The following is a 22,021-nucleotide window of genomic DNA, read 5'->3' on the forward strand; positions in this document are numbered from 1 at the left end:
AAAAAAAAAAAAAAAAAAAAAAAATTAGATGGGCGTGGTGGCGCGCACCTGTAATCCCAGGTACTTAGGAAGCTGAGGCAGGAGAATTCGCTTGAATCTGGGAGGTGAGGGTTGCAGTGAGCCAAGACTGCGCCACTGCACTCCATCCTCGGAGACAGATTGAGACACTGTCTCAAAAAAAAAAAAAAGAATAAAAGTCCAGACACAGTGGCTCACACCAGTAATCTCAGCACTTTGGGAGGCTGAGACAGGAGGACCGCTTGAGCCCAAGAGTTCAAGACTAGCCAGGTCAACAGAATGAGACGCCAGTCTCTACTTAAGGAATAAAAAAATTTGCCAGGCATGGTGTTGTATGCCTGTAGTCCTAGTTACTTGGGAGGCTGAGGTGGGAGGATCACTTGAACCCAGGAGTTTGAGGCTTCAGTGAGCCATGATCATGCCACTGTACACCAGCCTGGGTGACAGAATGAGGCCCTGTCTCAAAAAAGCAAAAAAAAAAAAAAAAGTGGCAGAGATTTGAGTCAGTCGGGTTAAACCAAAGTGAGGTCTTAACTATGCCAGCAGCCTGCCCTGTCTCCAGGCCCACAAATGAGTCCCCAAGGTCTTTATGTTTGGCAAAGGCATGGGGTTTTGTCCCCCATTATAAAGCACACTCAAGTTGTATTTTAAGCATCTGAGTCCTCACCTGGCTCCTTCCCCTGCCCCCATGCCAGCTGGGAGGTGGTGTCAGATGGCCCTGGCTCCAATCCCAGGTTGGCACCAGCCAGCCGACTGACTCCCTTTCTCTGAATGTGAACTTCCCCATCTGTAAAATGGGGATGCTCAAGGTCCCTGCCCTAGGGCCCTGTTCATTTGACCCAATGCTGGCTCAGCTGCGTTTGACTAGAACGTACATGGTGCCTGGCTGAGTCAGGGATAAGAATATGGGTTCTTGGCTGGGCGCAGTGGCTCACGCCTATAATCCCAGCGCTTTGGGAGACTGAGGCGGGCAGATCACCTGAGGTCGGGAGTTCGAGAGTAGCCTGACCAACATGGAGAAACCCCAACTCTACTAAAAATACAAAATTAACCAGGCATGGTGGCGCATGCCTGTAATCCCAGCTCGGGAGGCTGAGGCAGGAGAATCGCTTGAACTCGGGAGGCGGAGGTTGCAGTGAGCCAAGACTGCACCATTGCACTCCAGCCTGGGCAACAAGAGTGAAACACTATCTCAAACATAAATAAATAAATAAATAAGAATATAGGTTCCTAAGGCCAGCAGGGCTGGGTGTGGATCCCGAGCTACAAAAGCCTGGGAAAGCTACTTTATCTCTCTGTGCCTCGGTTTCCTTCCCTAAAAAATGAGGATAATAGGCCAGGCACAGTGGCTCATTTCTGTAATCCCAGCACTTTGGGAGGCCGAGGTGGGTGGATCACCCGAGGTCATGAGTTTGAGACCAGTCTGGCTAACATGGTAAAACCCCATCTCTACTAAAAATACAAAAATTAGTCAAGCGTGGTAGGGTCCTCTGTAGTCGCAGCTACTCAAGAGGCTGAGTTATGAGAAACGCTTGAACCAGGGAGGCGGAAGTTGCAGTGAGTCACTGCACTCCAGCCTGGACAACAGACGGAGACCCTGTCTCAAAAAAACGGGCATAGTAATCCGCAGTCAGAAGGACTTTTTACCTGTGTGAGCCTCAGTTTCCATCCCTGTAAAATGCTACTGTAGTCTCTATAATGAAGTTTATCTTTTTTATATAAAAAGATAAAACTTGGAGATGGATGGTGGTGACAGTCATTCAACAATGTCAATATGTTTTTTTTCTTTATTTTTTTGAGACAGAGTTTTGCTTTTGTAGCCCAGGCTGGAGTGCAGTGGCTGGTCTCGAACTCCTGACCTCAGGTGATCTGCCCGCCTTGGCCTCCCAAAGTGCTGCAATTACAGGCATGAGCTACCGCACCTGGCCTATGATGTCAATTTTTTTTTTTGAGACAGTCTTGCTCCCTCACCAGACTGGAGTGCAGTGGCGCGATCTCAGCTCACTGTAACCTCTGACTCCCAGGTTCAAGCGATTCTCCTGCCTCAGCCTCCCGAGTAGTTGGGATTATAGGCACCCGCCACCATGCCTGGCTAATTTTATTTTATTTTATTTTATTTTTGAGATGGAGTCTCGCTCTGTCGCCCAGGCTGGAGTGCAGTGGTGCAATCTCGGCTCACTGCAAGCTTCACCTACTGGGTTCACGCCATTCTCCTGCCTCAGCCTCCAGAGTAGCTGGGACTACAGGCGCCCAACACCAGGCCCGGCTAATTTCTTGTATTTTTAGTAGAGACAGGGTTTCATCGTGTTAGACAGGATAGTCTCAATCTCCTGACCTCATGATCCACCCACCTCAGCCTTCCAAAGTGCTGGGATTACAGACATGAGACTCCCAGCTAATTTTTGTATTTTTAGTAGACAGGGTTTCACCATGTTAGCCAGGATAGTCTCAATCTCTTGACCTTGTGTTCTGCCTGCCTCAGCTTCCCAAAGTGCTGGGATTACAGGCGTGAGCCCCCACGCCCGGTATGATGTCAATATTCTTAATGCCACCGAACCATGCACTGAAAACTAGTTAAAATGACAAATTTCATGGTACGTATGTGACCATGATTTTAAAAACAAAAGAAAGATAAAACGAAATTCTGACTGTAATGTTCCTAAAATCCTGTTCCTCAGGAGGTAGTAGACATTTCTTTTCTTTTGTCTTTTTTAGAGACAGGGTCTCGCTCTGTCACCGAAACTGGAGTGCTGTGGTACGATCACAGATAGCTCCCGGCAACCGCAAACTCCTGGGCACAAGCAATCCTGCCATCTTGGCCTTTCACGTAGCTGAGACTACAGGCATGTGCTACCATGCCTGGCTAATTTATTTATTGTTTTTGGTAGATGTGAGGTCTTGCTATTTGCCTAGCTGCTCTCAAGTGATCCTCTCACCTCCGCCTCTCAAAGTTCTGGGATTACAGGCGTGAGCCACCACTCCCAGCCTGCTCTATTATTTACTTTTCCCACAATGAAATACATTAAAATAACACAGGAAAAAATACATTTGAGTTTGCCTCAAAAAACACACTTAAGAAGAAAGTGTAAGGCCGGGCGCGGTGGCTCATGCCTGTAATCCCAGCACTTTGGGAGGCCGAGACGGGTGGATCAGAAGGTAAGAAGTGGAAGAGCAGTTTGACCAAGATGTTGAAACCCCTTCTCTACTAAAAATGCAAAAATTAGCCAGGTGTGGTGGCACATGCCAGTAATCCCAGCTACTCAGGAGGCTGAGGCAGCAGAATCGCTTGAACCCGGGCAGCAGAGGTTGCAGTGAGCCGAGATTGCGCCCCTGCACTCTGGCCTGGGTGACAGAGCAAGACTCCATCTCAAAAAAAAAAAACAAAAACAAAAACTGAAAAGAAGAAAGTGTAATAATAGTTATTATCCTTATAATTAATTTTTCCCATAATTTCTCCATGTTACATCAACATTAAATTAAAACAACATCCAGGACTAAATTATTATTATTATTATTATTTTCGAGATGGAGTCTTGCTCTGGCGCCCAGGTTGGAGTGCAGTGGCACAATCTCAGCTCCCTGCAACCTCCGCCCCACATCCCCCCGCCAGAGTTCAAGTGATCCTCCTTCCTCAGCCTCCCGAGTAGATGGGATTACAGGTACGTCCCACCACACCCAGCTAATTTTTTGTACTTTTAGTAAAGACAGAGTTTCACCATATTGGCCAGGCTGGTCTCAAACTCCTGACCTCAAGTGATCCACCTGCCTTGGCCTCCCAAAGTGCTGGGATTAGAGGCGTGAGCCACTACGCCCGGCCAAGATTAAATTAAGTGTCATACTGTACATGAAGGGCCAAACAATAATTCTGTCTCAATCAATGACAGTACAATCAATGACAGTACAATCAATGACAATGACTGACATGGAGAATGGCCTTGGCTTCCATGCCACCATCAGGGCTGACCTCCTGAACACCTGCTCAGCCGCATGCCCTGTGCAGAGCACTCCATGGGCACCTGATAACACCTACCCCATCAAGTGACTTGCACGTTAATCCTCTGATCCAACTCTATTTGTCCAGTGAACCCAGTACAGTAGAGGCCAGCAAACTTTATTCATGATGAGCCAGAGATATTTTTTGCCATTGAGGGCCAGCTAACTACCCAGCTCGCTGCCATACGGGAAAAACAGCCATAGACAACATGTAAATGAATGGGCATGGTTGTGTGCCAATAAAACTTTATTTGCAAAAACAAGCAGTGGGCTGGATTTGGCCTAGGGGCCATAGTTTTCCAACCCCTGCGGTAGACAAACTGGAAGCAGTGAACAGGCTGTTGCTCTGCATTTATGTATTTAAGTATTTAAGGTAAGTATTGAAGATATGGCCAGCCGGGTGCAGTGGCTCACACCTATAATCCCAGCACTTTGGGAGGCCGAGCAGGTGGATCACCTGAGGTCAGGAGTTCGAGACCAGCCTGGCCAACACAGTGAAACCTCCGTTTCTACTAAAAACACAAAAATCAGCCGGACGTGCTGGCGTGCGCCTGTAGTCCCAGCTACTTGGGAGACCAAGTCAAGAGAATCTCTTCAACCTGGGAGGCGGAGGTTGCAGTGAGCCGAGATTTCGCCACTGCACTCCAGCCCGGGCAACAAGAGTGAAACTCCGTCTCGAAAAAAAAAAAAAAGAAAAAGATATAGCCTGACACACAGTGAGCATTCCCAAATGATTCACTTTTTTTGTTTGAGAGAAAAGGTTTCAATATGTGGCTAGGCTGGTCTCAAACTCCCAAAGTGCTGAGATTACAGGTGTAAGCCGCCGCGTCCGGCTGAATTCACGATTACATTTACAGGTTACCTGCAGGTAGTCTATGTCAGTGACTCACATTTCCACCATTGTGCCTTAAATGGCAAAGTAGCCTGTCTCTCTGGCTCGTTCCATTAGACTAGAAGCTCCCTAGGGCCAGAGCCGCATCTGCTTGTACAGTACTGGTCCTCTACCACCCACAGTAGGGTATCTGCATAAACGTTCACAATCGCTTTACCTTATATGCAAGTAATGCATGTATAGACACATACACGTTAACAATCGCTTTACCTTACATATAAGTAATGCATGTGTAGACACAAACGCAAATAAAACCTCTGAGGCCCGCAGGTCCTTGACACCTCTATCAGCCCCATCGGACTGTGAATTCCAGGGCAGCCAGGCCATGACTGGATCTGCAGGTCCCAATACAATCCTGTCATCCAGCAGGCGCTCAACAAACAGGTGACCAAACCCATCAGGCCCAGTTTTTGGAGAAGGCTGGGACTCACCTTAAGGGAAGGGATGTCCTCGGCGCGGATGACGAACTCGTCCCGCTCCCGGAAGATGCCCTCTCCACCACTCTCGCCGGCCTCCTCGTCCGTCTCCCCACACACGGCCGCTGTCTCCTGCTTCTTGGCCAGATGCAGGGGCCGTGTGTCCGGCAGCTCGGGGTCTTCAGGGGACGGGGCGGCGGGCTCCTCAGGAGGGGCAGCGGGTGGGGCAGCGGCTGGTGTGGGTGGCGGTGGAGGCGAGGGCATAGCTGGTGGAGGTGGTGGCGGCAGCGGTGGTGGCGGTGGTGAGCTGGGCGTAGGGGCCACCAGCGGGGGCGGCGAGGGCAGGGCTGGCTGTGGCGGCGGAGGGGGTGGTGGAGGCTGAGGCTGAGGAGTCGGGGCAGGAGGTGGAGTGGGTGGGGGTTTCTCCTCCAGCAGTGGGGGCTCTGGGGGAGACAGGGACATCAGGCCTGGATGTTATGCATCATTCCTGGCACCTTTCCTCTTGTCCTTTAAACATCACTTTCTGTACCAAGAACCCCTCTGTCCGTAACTACCACTCAGCTCCCAGTGGCCCTTCTACCCTATCGGAGTCTCTGCAGAGACCTACTCTGGCTCCTGTGGCTGTAAAGGAGACCCATCTCCCATCCCTAATCCCCTTCTCAGTCCTGAAATGTCTCTTTGTGGTCTCAAAGCCCTTGTCTGGCTCTTAACTCCTCCTCCTCAATGACCCTCCCAACTCCTAAATCATCACCTCCCTAGCTCTACTTCCTCACCTTGTCTTCCTCCAAGGCCTCATCCTCCTCCCTCCAGGCCCATCTTTGTCCTTTCCTTGGCCTGCTCACCAGTGTGCAGACTGCTAACCCCTCCTCTGTCTGCCAGCTCCCTTCTTCAGGCCTTTTAAGAACCTCATAGGAGGCGGGCATGGTGGTTCACACCTGTAATCCCACTACTTTCGGAGGCCAAGGCAGGCGGATCACTTGAGGTCAGGAGTTTGAGACAAGCCTGGCCAACATGGTAAAACCCTGTCTCTACCAAAAATATAAAAAATGAGCCAGGTGTGGTGGCGGGTGCCTGTAATCCCAGCTACTCGGGAGGCTGAGGCAGGAGAACAGCTAGAACCCGGGAGGCGGAGGTTGCAGTGAGACAAAATCATGCCACTGTACTCCAGCCTGGTGGACAGAGTGAGAGTCTTGTCTTAAAAAAAAAAACAAAAAAAAAAAAAACGGATGGGCACGGTGGTTCACACCTGTAATCCCAACACTTTGGGATGCCCAGGTGGGCAGATCACGAAGTAAGGAGTTCGAGACCAGCCTGGCCAACATAGCGAAACCCCATCTCTACTAAAAATACAAAAAATTAGCTGGGCATGGTGGCAGGCACCTGTAGTCCCAGCTACTTGGGAGGCTGAGGCAGAAGAATCACTTGAACCTGGAAGGCAGAGGTTGCAGTGAGCCAAGATTGCACCACTAAACTCCAGCCTGGGTGACAGAGCGAGACTCTGTCTCAAAAAAAAAAAAAAAAGAACCTCACAGGGTCTTTTTGTTTTGTTTTTGGAGTTTTTTGTTTAAAAAGACCCTGTCTTAGGGTCTTGCTCTGTCACCCAGGCTGGAGTATAGTGGCTCAATCATGGCTTACCACAGCCTCAACCTCCCGGGCTCAAGTGATCCTCCTGTCTCAGCCTCCCAAAGTGTGCTAGGATTACAGGTGTACAGGTGTGTCCCACTGTGCCCAGCCTGTCATGGTTTTTTTTTTTTTTTTTTTTTTTGAACACTCCCCTCTAACTCCCTGAAATCTCACCCGACCCGTAAAACTGCTGCTTCTCCGTTCTTGTATCCTGGGCCATGGCCCTTCCAAGCCCTTCAAAGGCTCTCTCAGCCTGGCTGTTCTCTCCTGCAACGACCCTGTCAGCTTTGGTCTCACCCCTTCTTCTCACCTCCCCACTCCCCATTCCCCACCTTTCTTTCTACACCCCCCAAAAGCTCTCTCCATTTCCCAAGTCCCCTCTATGCCCTCCTGTAAGCTCCCACCTCTCATCTCCCAATGCCTCTGTTTTTGCCATTAACACCCCTTAAACTGTGTCCAAAGCCAGAGCACAACCTAAACCCTTCCTGTGCCCCTAGTCTTGCCTTCCGCTGCCCACTCCCAAGACCCATCACCCTCCCCAAGTCTTTCTCTGCCCCCAGACATCTTTCTGTACCTTCACACGTGGCTGACTCAGAGCCCTCCTCAGTCCCCACACCTCCCACCATTCAGAACCTGAGCAGCCCCTCTCCTGTAACGCATCACCTGCCCTGTCTCCTTGCATTCTCCAGTATCTGCCTTGGGGCCCCTCCTAGTCCACTTAGCACCTCTGGGTGAATCAGAAAAAGATACACACCTTCCTCAAAATGCCTGTATAATAAGGAAAGTCCGCCGGGCGCGGTGGCTCAAGCCTGTAATCCCAGCACTTTGGGAGGCTGAGACGGGCGGATCACGAGGTCAGGAGATCGAGACCATCCTGGCTAACATGGTGAAACCCCGTCTCTACTAAAAAAATACAAACAACTAGCCGGGCGAGGTGGCGGGCGCCTGTAGTCCCAGCTACTCGGGAGGCTGAGGCAGGAGAATGGTGTAAACCCGGGAGGCAGAGCTTGCAGTGAGCTGAGATCCGGCCACTGCACTCCTGCCTGGGCGACAGAGCGAGACTCCGTCTCAAAAAAAAAAAAAAAAGGAAAGTCCCTTCATAAATATGCAAGCTTGTACCATCTACGTGAATGGTGTCTCTTAAACAGTGCGTAACCTGCACAACTGTATCTAGTGACCGTGATAACCTTTAAGCTCCACTCTACTCCCAGACCACCTTCCCAGAGCTCACCAGGAGTGCCACTGCCGTTGGCACTGGGGAGCCCCGGAAGAGGGGGTGGCCCTGGAACTGCAGCTGCGGGGGCCAAGGGCGGCCCATCTGGGGTGGAGGTGTCCTTTGGCCCAGCAAGGGGTGGGTCATCGAGGGCAGAGATGGCCGAGGAGATGCTCTCCTGCAGGTCTCGGTTCTTGGCGACAGAGTCTTCCTCGTCCGAGGAGAAGGAGGGCAGCGTCTCAAGGTTCCGCTTCAGCTCCTCATCCAGTCGCTTGCAGGGTGAAGGGCAGCCCAGCCCCAGTCCCTCACTCTCTGCAGCCTCCAGGGCGCCCCCAAGCCCGAAGGCTCCGGAAGGTGGGGGATGTGGCACAGCGGGGGTGGCAGGGGGCTGGGGCTGCAGGCCTCGGACCGGCACAGAGGGTGGCACGCTCTTTGGAGGGCTGAGCGGAGGTGTCAGGCCCGCCTGGTAGAGTGGTGGGTGGCGCTTGCCTGACTTGAGGAAGTCCAAGAAGGAGGCCATGAAACCCGACTTCATCTCCGGCTGCTTCTCCTCCACCTCCTTGATCTTGGCCTCGATCTTCTCCCGAGTCAGGCTCGAGTCCAGGCTGTTGTGGTCAGTGCCTGATATGGCATCACCCGATGAGGCTCCCAGACCCTCGCCAGCCTTGGGCACTGACAGCTTGATCTAGACATGGGAGTGGCGGGCCGTGAGGGCCACGAGTCTGGGCCCCCAGTCCCATCCCCCCTCAGCCCCCACAAATCCAAATTTACAGGTGCTCAGCCCATGAATTTCTAGAATTCAAAGCTGCAAACCCCTTGTTTTAGATTCTAGGAGGACAAGACTGGAGTTCCTCGCTCAGAAGACCAGAAACTTAGACTCACTGAGCTCTTCGCTTACAGCCCAGTTCAGGTCCCCAAACCTGCTTCCCATGAAACCCAGGAATGTAGGATCCCTCAATGCCCATCATTTGGGGTACAGAAGCTAAAAGCAGGCAATCCAGGTGAGGTGGCTCACGCCTATAATCCCAGCACCTTGGGAGGCTGAGGCGGACGGATCACTTGAGGTCAGGAGTTTCAAATCAGCCTAGCCAACGTAGTAAAACCCCATCTCTACTAAAAATACACACACACACACACACACACACAAATTAGCCGAGTGTGGTGGAGGGTGCCTGTAATCCCAGCTATTCAAGAGGCTGAGGCAGGAGAATCTCTTGAACCCAAGAGGTGGAGGTTGCAGTGAGCCAAGATCATGTCACTGCACTCCAGCCTGGGTGACAGAAACTCTCTCTCAAAAAAAAAAAAAAAAAAAAAAAGGCTAAAAGCATAAGCCCCAACCTCCTGCCTCTCCCTAAACCCATAATTTCATTTATTTCTTGAGACAGGATCTCACTCGGTGGCCCAGGCCACAGTGCAGTAATGCAATCATAGCTCACTGCAGCCTTGAACTCCAGGGTTCAAGAGATACTCCCACCTCAGCCTCTGAATAGCTGGGACTATAGGTACACACTGCCACATCTGGCTAAATTTTTATGTTTTTAATAGAAACCAGGGTCTCACTACGTTGACCAGGCTGGTCTCCAACATCTGGCTTCAAGAGATCCTTCCGCCCCAGTCTCCTGAAGTGCTGGGATTACAGACATGAACCACCGTGGCCAGCCTAGATTCAGAATTTCAATTCTTAGGTCTGTCAGTGGGACCCTAAAATTCCTCACCTAACTTCCTCACAGATTTTAGGCATATAAACCTTATTATCCTCCTGCCCCAGAAATGCCAAGGTGCGGCTGTAAACCCTTCCTTCCTTTTAAGACTCAAACATCGGGCACAGCCCCTCCTCCCCTATCCCCTACAAGACCCCATTCCCCTCACCTTAAGTGGCTTCAGGGGCTCCAACCGGGTGCCCCCTGCCTCCTCAGCCTTTCGACCCCGGCCTCGGCCCCGGCCCCGGGGTTTCTTGGCGCCATCGGTGGGCGTGGAAGCCGAGGCAGGCCCCACAGTGGTGGGGACCTCCAGAGGGCGGATCCGGGGCCTCCCCCGGGGCCGGGGCGGCCCATCACGCTTCGCCTTCGTGGGTTTGCGGCCACGGCGCCGGGGGCCATCTGGTCCCGGGTTGGGTGGGCAGAAGTCGATGTCCCCCAGTGGCGAGAGGGCCGGGCGGGAGCGGCAGCTGGAAACCAGGTCGGGCAGGCGCCGGGGGTTGAGGCGGATGTCGGCGGGCACATCAGCCTTGTCCTCGTCCGCCTCGAATTCGTACTCCTGGGCGTACAGCTTCTTAGGGGTCTGGAAGGGTGGGTCGCGGCGCCGCAGCAGGTGGAAGGAGGATGTCTTGAGCAGCTTCTTTGGCTTGGTAGAGCAGAAGATGGGCGAGGTGAGGCCACCCTTGGGCTCGGAGGCCGGCGCGGGAGGCGGTGGTGGCGGAGGCGGAGGTGGTGGCGCCGCCTGATGGGGGCCGCTCTGGATCAGGCCCAGTGGCTCCGCGTTGACCGTGGAGGGCAGTTCAGGGGGCTTGTTGGGGTCCAGGCCCAGGCCTGGTGTCTCGGGCCCGGCTCCCGACGCCCGGCCAGGACAGTAGGGCCCATAGGGATCATACGCAGGGGGGCCGGGGGGTGGCCCAGCGCCCGCCTTGGGGTCCCCCTCGTCCTCGGGTGGCCCAGCCTTGCCGTAGTCATCCGCGGCCCCTCCACCGAACATCTCCTCCATGGTAGGGAAGAAGCTGCGCTCCTCGTCTTGGAGCAAGGAGTCAGGGAAGCAGATGGAGGTGAGCGGCACGAAGCGCGGCGCCTTGGTGCCTTGCGGGCTGGGGCTGCGGTAGGCACCTGAGGGATCCTTGCCTTCCGAGTTTGGCGGGCCTACACCGGTGTCCCCAGGGGCCGGGGGCAGCGGCTCCAGAGCCCCGAGCAATTCCTGCATGGCGCCTGGCGGTTCCAGGCTCTCCTCGGGTCGCAGGCGGGGGCTGGGGGCCGCGGGCTCCAGGCCGTGGCTGCGGAGGTGGGCCTCGAGCTGCAGGGGCATGGGTGGTGGAGGCGGGGGTGGCGGTGGAGGTGGCTGGGGTGCCCCATCGCGGGTGGCTGGCTCAAGGAGGTGGACGCCGACTTTGGAGGCGCTGGCAGAGGGACTGGGGGCATGGCTGAGGACCGAGGGGAGCAGCTGGGGAGGAGGCGGAGGCAGCACCAGTGGGAGGTCAGGGCCCCCAGCCTCCAGAAGGAGGCCATGGGGAGTGGGCTGGGTGGACTGGGCCGTGGGAGGTGGGGGTGGTGGGCTCTTTTGCAAGAAGGCCCCCAGCTCCTTGGCACCTGCCCCATAGTGGACAACGGAGGTGGCCAGCCCCTCAGGGGTCTCGCCACCCCGCTCTGGCCCTTTCTTCTTCTCCTTCAGCCTCCCCAGGCCCAGCTCCAGTGCCGCAGTGGCACCCTCATCCAGGCTGGCACTGGTGCGGATGACGCTCTGCAGGTGGTACCTCTGGGGGTCTTCCTTGGCCAACTCGTAGGGTGTACCCGGCGGTCCCCCGGCCCCGCCACTCCCCCCAAGTCCCTTAGAGGCATCTGCTGCCCCGTCCTCGCCCACCAAGCCGTCTGCCCCTGAGGTCCGAGGAGGGCTGGGCGCCTGCAAGAGATGCTGGATGAGGAACTCCTCATCCTCTGTGCGCTCCGCAGGAGGCCCACCTGGGCCCGCCAGCAGCTCCGAGCCATCCCCCTTGCCCTTGTAGCCACCGGCTCCGGCTGCATAGCTGCCAGCTCCCGGAGGTGCCAGGAAAGGGGCTGAGGCCAAGACTGAGCTCAGGTATTTGCCAGGAGCTCCTGGAGAACCGACTCCAGGCGGGCGGCCTGTGGCAGGCGGTGACTGGAGCGGACGAATGATGTGAGATGGGCTGGCCTCACCACCACCTCCCAAGGAGCTGGGTCCCCAGCCACCCCCATGGCCCGAGAGCGCTGGGGAATGGCCGGTACTGTAGCTGAGTGAGGGGCTGGCTGTGGGCAGCCCCTGGGAGTGGGCGGCTGGCCCTGGGTATGGCTCGCCCTGCACCCCATACAGCTGCCCCTGCAGCTGGTCTGGGGAGTAGCTCTGACATGTGGCCAGGCCAGGAGGAGGAGGGCCGCTGGGGGGCTGTGGAGGACCCCCTGAGTAGCTGGGGCCTTTGCTCAAGTCCTGTGCCTGCCCTGCTCCAAACCCTTGCCCATAGGCCTGGGGTCCCAGAAGCCCCTGAGGCTGACCAGGGGAATAAGCCTGGCCCCCTGCCCCTCCAGCCCCAGAGGCCTTCCCAGTGGCATAGGCGGCTGCCGGTCCACCCAGGCTCTGGCATTTGGGGGTAGCGGTCGAACGGGGTGGGGGGGGCCTGGTGGCACCCCCGGCAGCTGCTCCATAACCACCTTTGCCCGTCTTGTACCCAGGCGACTGAATGATGGGGCGGTAACCTCCGCCACCACCCCCAGCCCCACCACCCCCCGCTGCCTCAGGGCCTGTGGCCCGGCCAGATGCCCCCGCTGTGGCTCCGCTGGGACCAGCCTTGCTAGGCTCCCCAGCACCCGGGGAGGGCTCCCCACCACCCAGGGGGCTGCAGGCCAGGTTGGCCCGGTGGCCCATGGAGGGGTAGCTGCCTCCACAGCTCAGATAGTGCTGGAGGGCATGGGCTGGTGGCGGGGGTGGTGGGGGCTGGGCACTGGCTGGCCGCTGGTAGTGCTTGATGACTGTGTCCTGGCGGGGCAGGGCCCGCTCAGGCGGCGGTGGGCCCGGGGCAGCACCCGAGAAGTTATAGAGCTGTGGGGAGGACTGCTCAGCAGCAGCGGCGGCAGCAGAAGAGGAAGCCAGCAGGTTGAACTGAGTTGGGAGGTGGCGAGGTGGTGGTGGGGGGTCTGGGGGGCCAGGGCGGTAAGGGGGGGTCTGGGCTGGACCGAGACCAGCTGGCCCCAAGACACCGCCTCCTGCCAGGCGCTCAAAGCCCAGTGAAGAGGGCACCGTGGGTGCCTGCGAGGGCTTCAGGTGCAGCACGTCATGAGGAGACAGGAGCCCATTAGCTGGAGGGCTGAATGGGGGGTCCTGGAGGCTGAGGGACGAGGGCACTGGGAAGGGGCGGCTGCCGAAGGAAGCCGGGTGTTGGTAAGCCGACAGGGCAGAGGAGGACGGAAAGGTGCTGGAACCCGGCAGGGCGCCCGAGATGAAGAGCTCCGTGGGGCCTGGCGTGTGCATGGCTGGAGATGAGGAAGACCGCGGGTCAGAGCGGACAGCAAGCCAGCCCCACCCTGGCCCTGCAGGGCCGGCGCTGGGCTTACCGGTTTGCCAGGAAGGACTGCGGAACTGGGAGAGGAGAGAGGAGGCGGAGGGGCCAGGCTGGGGGCCCCGGGATTCCAGGGCTGAGATGAGGTTCATGACGGAGGCGTCGGGCCCTGCTGAGCCCGCGTGGTGGAGGCCAGTGTCGAAGAGTCCAGAAAGACCTGGCCAGGGACAGGGGGTATAGTCAGCCACGTGGGGATGGGCAGGATAGGGTCAAGAGAGAAAGGCAAGAGGTCAAAAGCAAGTTGGATCGGGAAAAGGAGGGGATGGGAGAAAAAAGGGCAAATTCAAAGACAAGATGGACAGAACCAAGCTCATGAGACAGGAATGAGGGGAGGGAAGGGGGAAAGGTGAGACAGTAAAGCAAGACAAGGGGCAATCCAGTCATAAGGGCAGGGGCCCAGGTAGGAAATGGTCGACAAAAGTGTGGAAAAATCTAGAAGCGAAAGAGCCAGGGGCAAAAGAACAAAGTCCTCAGTAAGGCCAGGAGGGAGACCAAATGTGGGTATTTCCAGCAAGGAAGTGGAAAGGATGGCACAATGAAGTCTCAGAAAGACCAGAGAACGAGTCAAAAGGGATTGAGCTCCATGGGAGGGTTCAGAAAAAAAGATGGGGAGGGAAAAAGGGAAGGAGCCAATCAGGGGGGTCAAAGGTCAAACTGGACAGCATCATGTCATTGCCAATACCCCTAGGAAAGAGGAACCAATCAGAAACCTTGGAGGCAAAGGCAGGGGGTGGAATAAAGCAATGGGGCAAAATAATATAAAAGAGGGCGGGCCAGATAATTGGGGCCAATCAGGAAGAAAGGGAATCAGGAAGACAGAATTCAGAGTTCCAAGGAGCCAAAAGAATAGGGCAAACCCAGAGGGAAAGAATTGGGGTGGGCTGGAGAGAGGCGGAAAAGCCTGGAAGAGAAGGTGGGATTTGGGGGCTGATGGGACAGGGCCAATTGGAGCGAAAGGGGCGGGGCGAGGCAGGGGCGGACGAATCCGGCGAGAAATGAAGCAGGGACCAGCAGCCTCAAAGGCAACCAATCAGAGGAGACACAGCAAGGGGCGGGCCACGGCACGGGCCATGGCCAATTAGGAGGGGCGGAACTTTCAACAGCCAATCGGCTGCCTCGGGGGGAGGGCCAGCCCAAAGCAGGGCGGGATGTGGGCCGTACCTGCCGGGTGGTGGTTGGTGGCATAGCTTTGCAGTGGGTGGGGGGCCGCGTAGGCCTGGCGGTGTAAGATGTCCGTCTCGGGGTGCGAGGTCCTGGAGCTGCCATAAACCAAGCTGGGGGGAAAGGAGAGACGTCAGGAGGTTCTCCCAAGCTGCCTTCTGAGAAAGGAGCTCAGGAAACCCCCCGGGGAGTTGGGGGGACCCTTCCAACTGATTGGGGTAGGGGGTGTTAAGCTAAGGAACCGTAGGCCTTTAAAGGGGAGAAGGCAAGGGAATCGGGGTACCCAACTAAAGAGCCACAGAAATGGCCCCCACTCCAGAGCCCGAATAAAGAGAGCCCGGATAGTCTCACGTTTACAAACAGGCATGCTCAGAGACGAAACTAACACACAGAAGAGGGTCCAAGGCAGAGGAAGCGTCTTGAGTTGCAAATGAGAGACTTCCCCCGTCGACCCCACCAACCCCCCACCCCAGGCCCCGTTCCGGCAACACTGGCCATGGGGCCAACGCCAAAAGTCCACATGGACGACTCCTCTTCCGTAGACACACGGGAACACATAGGCCCTGAACTTCATGGTGTGGTGCAAAACAAGTTGGGAGCAGGAGGCAGATCGGTTCCCAAGCGGCAACGGTTGGGGGGGGTGGAGAGAAGAGGGAATAAGACCCAGGGAAAGTACCAGGTACAAGTGTGAACAAGAACACCGTCCATCCCCGGGGGCTGAGGTTCAAATGCATGGGCCCGTGCAATGCCAGGTATGTGTGCAAATGCGTATCCAACTCACCCGTGGGGAAGAAAAGATATAGACGGAGGAATCCCACACGGAAAATCCTGACACACTTGGGGTTATGCCCTGCTGGGAAACTCAGGTGTGTTGGGGGGGAGGTGCTCGGGGGGTAGGTGAAGTGTGAGGAAGCAGCAGGAAAGGGGCAGATTCACAGGTGAACACGCTGCCAGCCACGCACGCACAGGGCCCACGCTCAGACACACAAACACACACCCGGGAAACATCTGACTCTTCCCATGCAACGGCCCCAGTCCGTGGCCAGACTCAGGAGGGCAAACGCTCCACTCCTTGCCATCAACTAGGATTCTCTGCCTTTGGGGGTGGGGGCATTAAAGGGGGCGTGTCCCAGATGCCAGACCCCCCCCTTACACACAGAACCCCAGCTTAGGAAGGGGGCGGGGCCCCATGCCCACTCTGCGCGCGGAATTCTTGGGGGGGCGCCTAGTGGCGCGGCCTCGCACAGTCCCGGAACAATAGGACCTGAAAGGGGGTTCGCGCCCCCCAGATCTACGTTCTAATTATTCTCTTCTTCCCACCTTTGCAAGAGCAGTGCCTGGGGCGCGGGGGGGGAGGGGTCACCAAGCCGGGAATCCAAGGATGGGGGGAAGTCCAGGCCTTGCTTCGCCAGTCCCTCCCACCTTGCCAAGGCCTTCCCGTCCGAAATTGTTTTGCACCCCCATTTTCCCGCTGCAATTCTCCCTTTGCATGCCGGAGCTGGCTTTGGCGGAGTTTGCAATTTGCAAACTGGGGCGGCGGCGTTGTTACAAACCGAGGAAGGCCGCTCCCTTGCAAGCCGGAGGGGAGTTTGCGATGCACGCGTCGCCGGGCGGGCCCGGCCCGGCCCGCCTGGGCTCCCACCCCTTGGCCCCTTTCTCCAGGCCACCCTCAGCTCCTTACCTAGCTTTCGCTGACCTCTCGTAACTCCATCCCGCCCCGGCGCCGAGCGGGTCCCCGAAGCCGGCGCTGGGGTAGTTCCTGTCCATGAATTGGCCGCGGTGGAAATTGGGGGGAGGGGGAGGGAGGGAGGGAGGGAGGGAGGGGGCGCGCGCGCTCTCCTCCGCCGCCGCTCCCTCCGCTGCTGCTTTTTTTTTTCCCCCCTTTTCTCTCTCTCTTTTTTTCTTTGCAGCCGCCGAAGGCCCGGGAAGGCCCCGGGCGGGGGAGGGAGGGGGCAGGGGCGGAGGGGCGGGCAAGGGAGGGGGTGCAGTCGCTGAGCCAAGGAAGGGGGAAGGGGGGTTCCCCCTAGAGGAGGGAAGGGGGGTGGAGGGACCCCGCTGTCTCCGCCTTTGCCCCGGCGCTTGCGAGAGAAAAAGGGGGGCGCGCGCTCGGGAGGGGGCGTCCCGGGCGGCCCCGGGGTGGGTGCAGGCGCTGGGTGCTCGCTCTCTCGCCGCCGCCGCCGCCTCCTCCTCCTCTGCGCTCACGGTGCAGCCATCTTTGCACAAGGCGGCTGGGGGAGGGGGGAGGGGAAGGGGGGGCGGGCGGCGGGGTGTCTGGCTGCGCTCCGCTTCCTCCCACAATCCCGTGCAAATGCAAAAAAAAAAAAAAAAAAGGGAGAGTGAGAGAGAGACTGAGCGCAAGCAGGGCCTGGGGGTGTAGGGCGCGTTTGCACAGAAAACCAGTTCCGATGCGCCCGGGATCGCGGTTCATTATTATTATTTTTTGCATTATTTCTGCTTTTTTTGGTCTCCTTTCCAAAGGGTTTTTATTTAGGGGAACAGCTCAACTCCAGCTCCCTGGGTGCAATGCGAGCCTGCCCGCACCGAGCACGCTTGCAAATATGCCCCCCGCCCTTTCCCTGGGTTACGATGTGCCTCTGTACCGCACAGGGAGTGCACGAAGACACGCGTGTGCACAGGCGGGGCTCTGCGTGTGCGTACCCTGTGGCACTGGAGGGGACTGTCAGGTCATATCTGCCCATACACAAGACGGCACACCGGGGCTGGGCTCCTGGGTCCGAATTTCCCCGCGCGTCTGCCTACCACGGGGCCGGAACTGACCAGTGCCCTCACGGTCAGGAGTGTGGGGGCCCGTGAGGGGCCAGGACACGGGAACACGTTGCCGAGAACATGTGTATATCCATACGCGGCGGAAACGCGTGTGCCAGGGCAAGCCTCGGGCCGGACGACCCCTACTCCCACCATCCCCCCCCTCCAAGTCCAGCTTCGGCGTCTACGAGGCCTAGGGGCTTCCGGAATCCAGTGTGAATCAGGGGTACGGTTCGGAAAGCCGGGTCTCGAAAGCAGCTCTTCAGTGAGGCCTCCTGAGGCTGCAAGAGAAGAGGCACACTGGGGAGTCAAAGCTCCGGCTGTTTTTTTCCCCCCTCAACCAGGACCACTCCGACCGCCCTTGGCGTCTCAGCCAATCGCGGACCCTCTGGGCACAGGCCCCACCCTCTTATACGCCTCCGCACATACAACGCTGGGCCACGCCCCTAGACCATTGCATGGGGCCCCGCCCCCGCACTCCAAGCGCCGCCCTAGGTAATAAGGCCCAAATTCCAAGTCCCGCCCCTGAGCCCAGGTTCCTCCTCCAACGTGCCCACCCCTCTGCGCCCCGCCCCCGGGCAGAAGCCACGCCCCATACCTGGTGTAGGGGGGTGGAGGTGCGTCGTGTACCCCAGAGGCTGCCAGCGCCTGCTCATAGGTGGGGAGGCCTGGGGGTTGGGGTGGGGGTGGAGGCAGGGGCGTCGGTGAGCCCAAAGGGCTCAAAGGACTCAGCGGGCTGATGAGCCCGGCCCTGGGGACAGCAAAGGTACAGTTAGCAGAGGCAACTTACAGGATACCTAGACTAAGGCGGAAGAGAGGGGATCTCGGAGACAGAGATTCAGGGTGACACTGGGACAGAGCTGGAAGGGAGGTGGACCTCAGAAAAGGAGGGTCACCTTCAGCCTAGCCTTACACACAGAAAAGTGCCTCAAATGACAGTCAGCTACACACAGGCAGACACAGAAATCAGCAACCACAGAAACACACTCTTATTCAGACACACCCATGTGCACCAGATACAGGCAGAGCAATAGAGAAAAAGACAGCCCTGCCGGATGCACAGCGCACACCTGTAGTTCTGGATCCTCAGGAGGCTGAGGTGGGAGGATTTCTTGAGCCCAGGAAATTGAGGCTGCAGTGAGCTGTGAAAGGGTCACTGCACTCCAGCCTGGGCAACACAGTGAGACTTTGTCTCTTTAAAAAAAAAAAAAGGGGGGGGGGCCAGGCATGGTGGCTCACACCTGTAATCCCAGCACTTTGGAAGGCAGAGGCAGGCAGATCATCTGAGGTCAGGAGTTCAAGACCAGCCTGACCAACATGGAGAAACCCCGTCTCTACTAAAAATACAAAATTAGCGGGGCATGGTGGCGTGCGCCTATAATCCCAGCTACTTGGGAACCTGAGGGAGGAGAATCACTTGAACCCAGGAGGCAGAGGTTGCGGTGAGCCAAGATCACACTATGCACTCTAGCCTGGGCAATGAGAGTGAAACTCCATCTCAAAAAAAAAAAAAAGCCCTGCAGAGAGGCAGGCCAACACACACCAAACAGACAGAACTCGGCCATCCATATAGACAGGAACACAACATAGATGCACTCCTCACCAATTTCCCACACCCCCTCAGGTGCTGCACCTGTCACCACTGAAACTGACATACCACAGACACCAAAACACCACAAGCTGCACCGTCGCAGCCTCACCAGATACAATATCCAGAGTGGTAATCCCATGGATACTGGCAATCCCAGTATCACAAAGACAGGCCGGCAGCAAAAGTGGTCAGAGCTCCTACTGTGGGCCAGGTACTGAGGATCTAGACAGACAGAGCAACAGACGCCAAAGCCAGACACAAGCCAGCTCACAGATTCACTCTCCAAATGACGGTGTCCTCAGTGCTCACCTGCCCCCAATCCTTAGCACATCCCTTTAGGTCAACATTTCCTCCCTCCCCTTGCTCTCCACCACCACCCCCTCCTCACTGAATCCCCCTTACTCTTGGGGACAGGGCTGCTGGCCTCGGCGGCGTTGCCAGTGCAGATACCAAAAGGCTCCCAGGCCAGCCAGGACAATGAGCAGGACACCACACGTCAGTCCCACAGCCAGGCCTGCCACATCCACTCGTCCATGCCCTGCAGGGAAGCAGGGAAGGGGAGCCACTGTTTTGGGGACTGCCACCCACTCTAACATCAAAATTCCTTCCCACTGAGGGAAGAAAACAGACCCTGAAGCAGGCAGAGCTGGGGTCCCTTCCTAGCCCTGTGACCTCAGGCAATTCACCTCATTCCTTTCTCTGACCCTCCACTGCGGGTTCTGTAAAATGGGAACCATAACCCCTACCCACTCTGAAAACTTAATGAGATCAGGCTGGATACAGTGGCTCATGCCTGTAATCCCAGCACTAGGGAGGCCAAGGCAGGTGGATCACTTGAGGCCAGGAGCTCAAGACCAGCCTGGCCAATATGGTGAAACCCTGTCTCTACTAAAAATACAAAAAATTAGCCAGGCGTGGTGGTATGTGCCTGTAATCCCAGCTACTTGGGAGAATCGCTTGAACCCAGGAGGCGGAGGTTTTAGTGAGCCGAGATCGAGCCATTGCTCTCCAGCCGAGGCAACAAGAGTGAGACTTCGTCTCAAAAAATAAAAAAGCAACCACCACCACCAAAAAAACAAAACTATGTCCTGGCCAGGTGTGGTGGCTCATGCCTATAATCCCAGAACTTTGGGAGGCTGAGGCATGCAGATCACACAAGGTCAGGAGTTTGAGACCAGCCTGGCCAACGTGGTGAAATCCCATCTCTACAAAAAATACAAAATTAGCCAGGCACAGTGGCTCCCACTTGTAATCCCAGCACTTTGGGAGGCCGAGGTGGCTGGATCACCTGAGGTCAGGAGTTCGAGACCAGCCTGACCAACATGGAGAAACCCTGTCTCTACTAAAAATACAAAATTAGCCGGGCGTGGTGGGGCATGCCTGTAATCCCAGCTACTCGGGAGGTTGAGGCAGGAGAATCGCTTGAACCTAGGAGGTGGAGGTTGCGGTGAGCCGAGATTGCACCATGGCACTCCAGCCTGGGCAATAAGAGCAAAACACCGTCTCAAAAAAAAAAAAAAAAAATTAACCAGGCTTGGTGGTGCTTGCCTGTAGTCCCAGCTACTCGGAAGGATGAGGCAGGAGGATCGCTTGAGCCGGGGAGATTGTGCCACTGCCTTCCAGCCTGGATGACAGAGAGAGACTCTGTCCCCCTCAAAAAAAAAAAAAAAAGATGTCACATGCACTACTTGGGATATGCTTTTAAAATTATTCATGGTAGCCAGGCACAGTGGCTCATACCTGTAATCTCAGAATTTTGGGAGGCTAAGGCAGGAAGATCACTTGAGCCCAGCCTGGGCAACATAGGGAGGCTCTACCAAAAAAAAAAAAACATTTTTTTATTTGAGACAGGGTCTGACTCTGCATGGAGTGCAGTGGAGCAATCGCAGCTCACTGCCACTTGACGTCCAGGGCTCAGGTGATCCTCCTACCTCTGCCTCCTGAGTAGCTGGGACCACAGGTGTGGGTCACCATGCCTGGCTAATTTTGTGTTTTGTAATTTTTTGTATTTTTTGCCCAGATTGGTCTCAAATTCTTCAAGCAATCCACCAATCTCTACCTCCCAAAGTTCTGGGATTACAGGCATGAGCCACCACTGAGCCTGGGGAAAAGATGTTGGTTTTTTGTTTTGTTTTGAGACGGAGTTGTGCTGTTGCCAGGCTGGAGTGCAGTGGCATGATCCCGGCTCACTGCAACCTCCGCCTCCCAGGTTCAAGCGATTCTCCTGCCTCAGCCTCCCAAGTAGCTGGGACTACAGGAGCCCACCACCACATCCAGCTAATTTTTGTATTTTTAGTAGAGACAGGGTTTCACCATGTTGGCCAGGATGGTCTTGATCTCTTGACCTTGTGATCCGCCGGCCTCGGCCTCCCAAAGTGCTGAGATTACAGGTGTGAGTCACCTTGTCCGGCCGGAAAAAATGTTTTTAATAGCTGGGTGTGGTGCTATAGGTACCTGTAGTCCCAGCTACCTGGGAGGCTGAGGAAGAAGGGTCACTTGACCCCAGGAGGTCGAGGCTACAGTGAGCCAGGATCACTCCACTATACTCCAGCCTGGGTGACTGGACCCTGTCTCTAAAAGAAAAAAAAAAATGGCCGGGCTCGGTGGCTCACACCTGTAATCCCAGCACTTTGGAGGCCAAGGCAGGAAGATGACTGGAGCCTAGGAGGTAGAGAGTAGCGTAGAAAACACAGTGAGACCCCATCTCTACAAAAAAATTTTTTTAATTATCTGGGCATGGTGGTGCATGCCTGTAATCCCAGTGACTCAGGAGGCTTAGGTGGGAGGGTCACTTGAGCATAGGAGGTCGAGGTTGCAGTGAGTCGCGATTGTGCCACTGCTCTCCAACCTGGGCGACAGAGCAACCTCATTTCTTTTTATTTTGGAGATGGAGTCTCACTGTGTTGCCCAGGCTGGAGTGCAGTGGTGTGATCTCGGCTCACTGCAACCTCTGCTTCCCAGGTTCAAGCGATTCTGGTGCCTCAGGCTCCCAAATAGCTGGGATTACAGGCATGCACCACCATGCCCGACTAATTTTTGTATTTTTAGTAGAAATGGGGTTTCACCATATTGGTCA

General features: G+C 56.2%; 2 protein-coding genes across 10 annotated transcripts in view; both read right to left on the bottom strand.

The window, feature by feature from the left end:
• Window positions 1-4,719: 4,719 nt before the first annotated feature.
• On the bottom strand, window positions 4,720-16,838 carry PRR12 (proline rich 12). 3 transcript variants are annotated; one of them, XM_026448371.2, is made up of 6 exons: window positions 16,270-16,838; window positions 14,589-14,701; window positions 13,423-13,584; window positions 10,025-13,341; window positions 8,174-8,840; window positions 4,720-5,762 (listed from the first exon to the last, which is right to left on the bottom strand). In XM_026448371.2, exons 1-6 carry the CDS (start codon window positions 16,353-16,355, stop codon window positions 5,110-5,112), a joined length of 4,998 nt encoding a protein of 1,665 aa, XP_026304156.1. In that variant the 5' UTR covers window positions 16,356-16,838; the 3' UTR covers window positions 4,720-5,109. The 3 variants fall into 3 exon arrangements, with proteins under 3 accessions (XP_026304156.1, XP_026304157.1, XP_026304155.1); XM_026448372.2 differs by having other exon boundaries at window positions 4,720-5,238; window positions 5,335-5,762; window positions 10,025-13,584; XM_026448370.2 differs by having other exon boundaries at window positions 10,025-13,584.
• A 156-nt stretch (window positions 16,839-16,994) lies between these two features.
• PRRG2 (proline rich and Gla domain 2) overlaps window positions 16,995-22,021 on the bottom strand; it is a 238,234-nt gene continuing 233,207 nt past the window's right edge. For all 7 annotated transcript variants that reach the window (XM_031934808.1, XM_026448378.2, XM_026448374.1 and 4 more), the window contains 3 exons: window positions 19,348-19,483; window positions 17,953-18,105; window positions 16,995-17,635 (listed from right to left, as the gene is read on the bottom strand). In XM_031934808.1, coding sequence (XP_031790668.1) covers window positions 17,617-17,635; window positions 17,953-18,105; window positions 19,348-19,483 — 308 coding nt within the window. In that variant the 3' untranslated portion in view covers window positions 16,995-17,616. The remainder of the gene's footprint in view (window positions 17,636-17,952; window positions 18,106-19,347; window positions 19,484-22,021) is intronic.

The sequence above is a fragment of the Piliocolobus tephrosceles genome, chromosome 21 (assembly GCF_002776525.5).
Source record: "Piliocolobus tephrosceles isolate RC106 chromosome 21, ASM277652v3, whole genome shotgun sequence".
Lineage (NCBI taxonomy): Eukaryota > Metazoa > Chordata > Mammalia > Primates > Cercopithecidae > Piliocolobus > Piliocolobus tephrosceles.

Bases quoted from the DNA above. Each gene is read 5' to 3' on its own strand.
- PRR12 (XM_026448370.2), bottom strand. From the start codon at position 16,355: ATGGACAGGAACTACCCCAGCGCCGGCTTCGGGGACCCGCTCGGCGCC. The intron at 14,702-16,269 runs GTAAGGAGCTGA...CTTTCCCCCCAG, and splicing joins GAGAGGTCAGCGAAAGCTAG to CTTGGTTTATGGCAGCTCCA. The intron at 8,841-10,024 runs GTGAGGGGAATG...TCCCATGTCTAG, and splicing joins AGCCCCTGAAGCCACTTAAG to ATCAAGCTGTCAGTGCCCAA.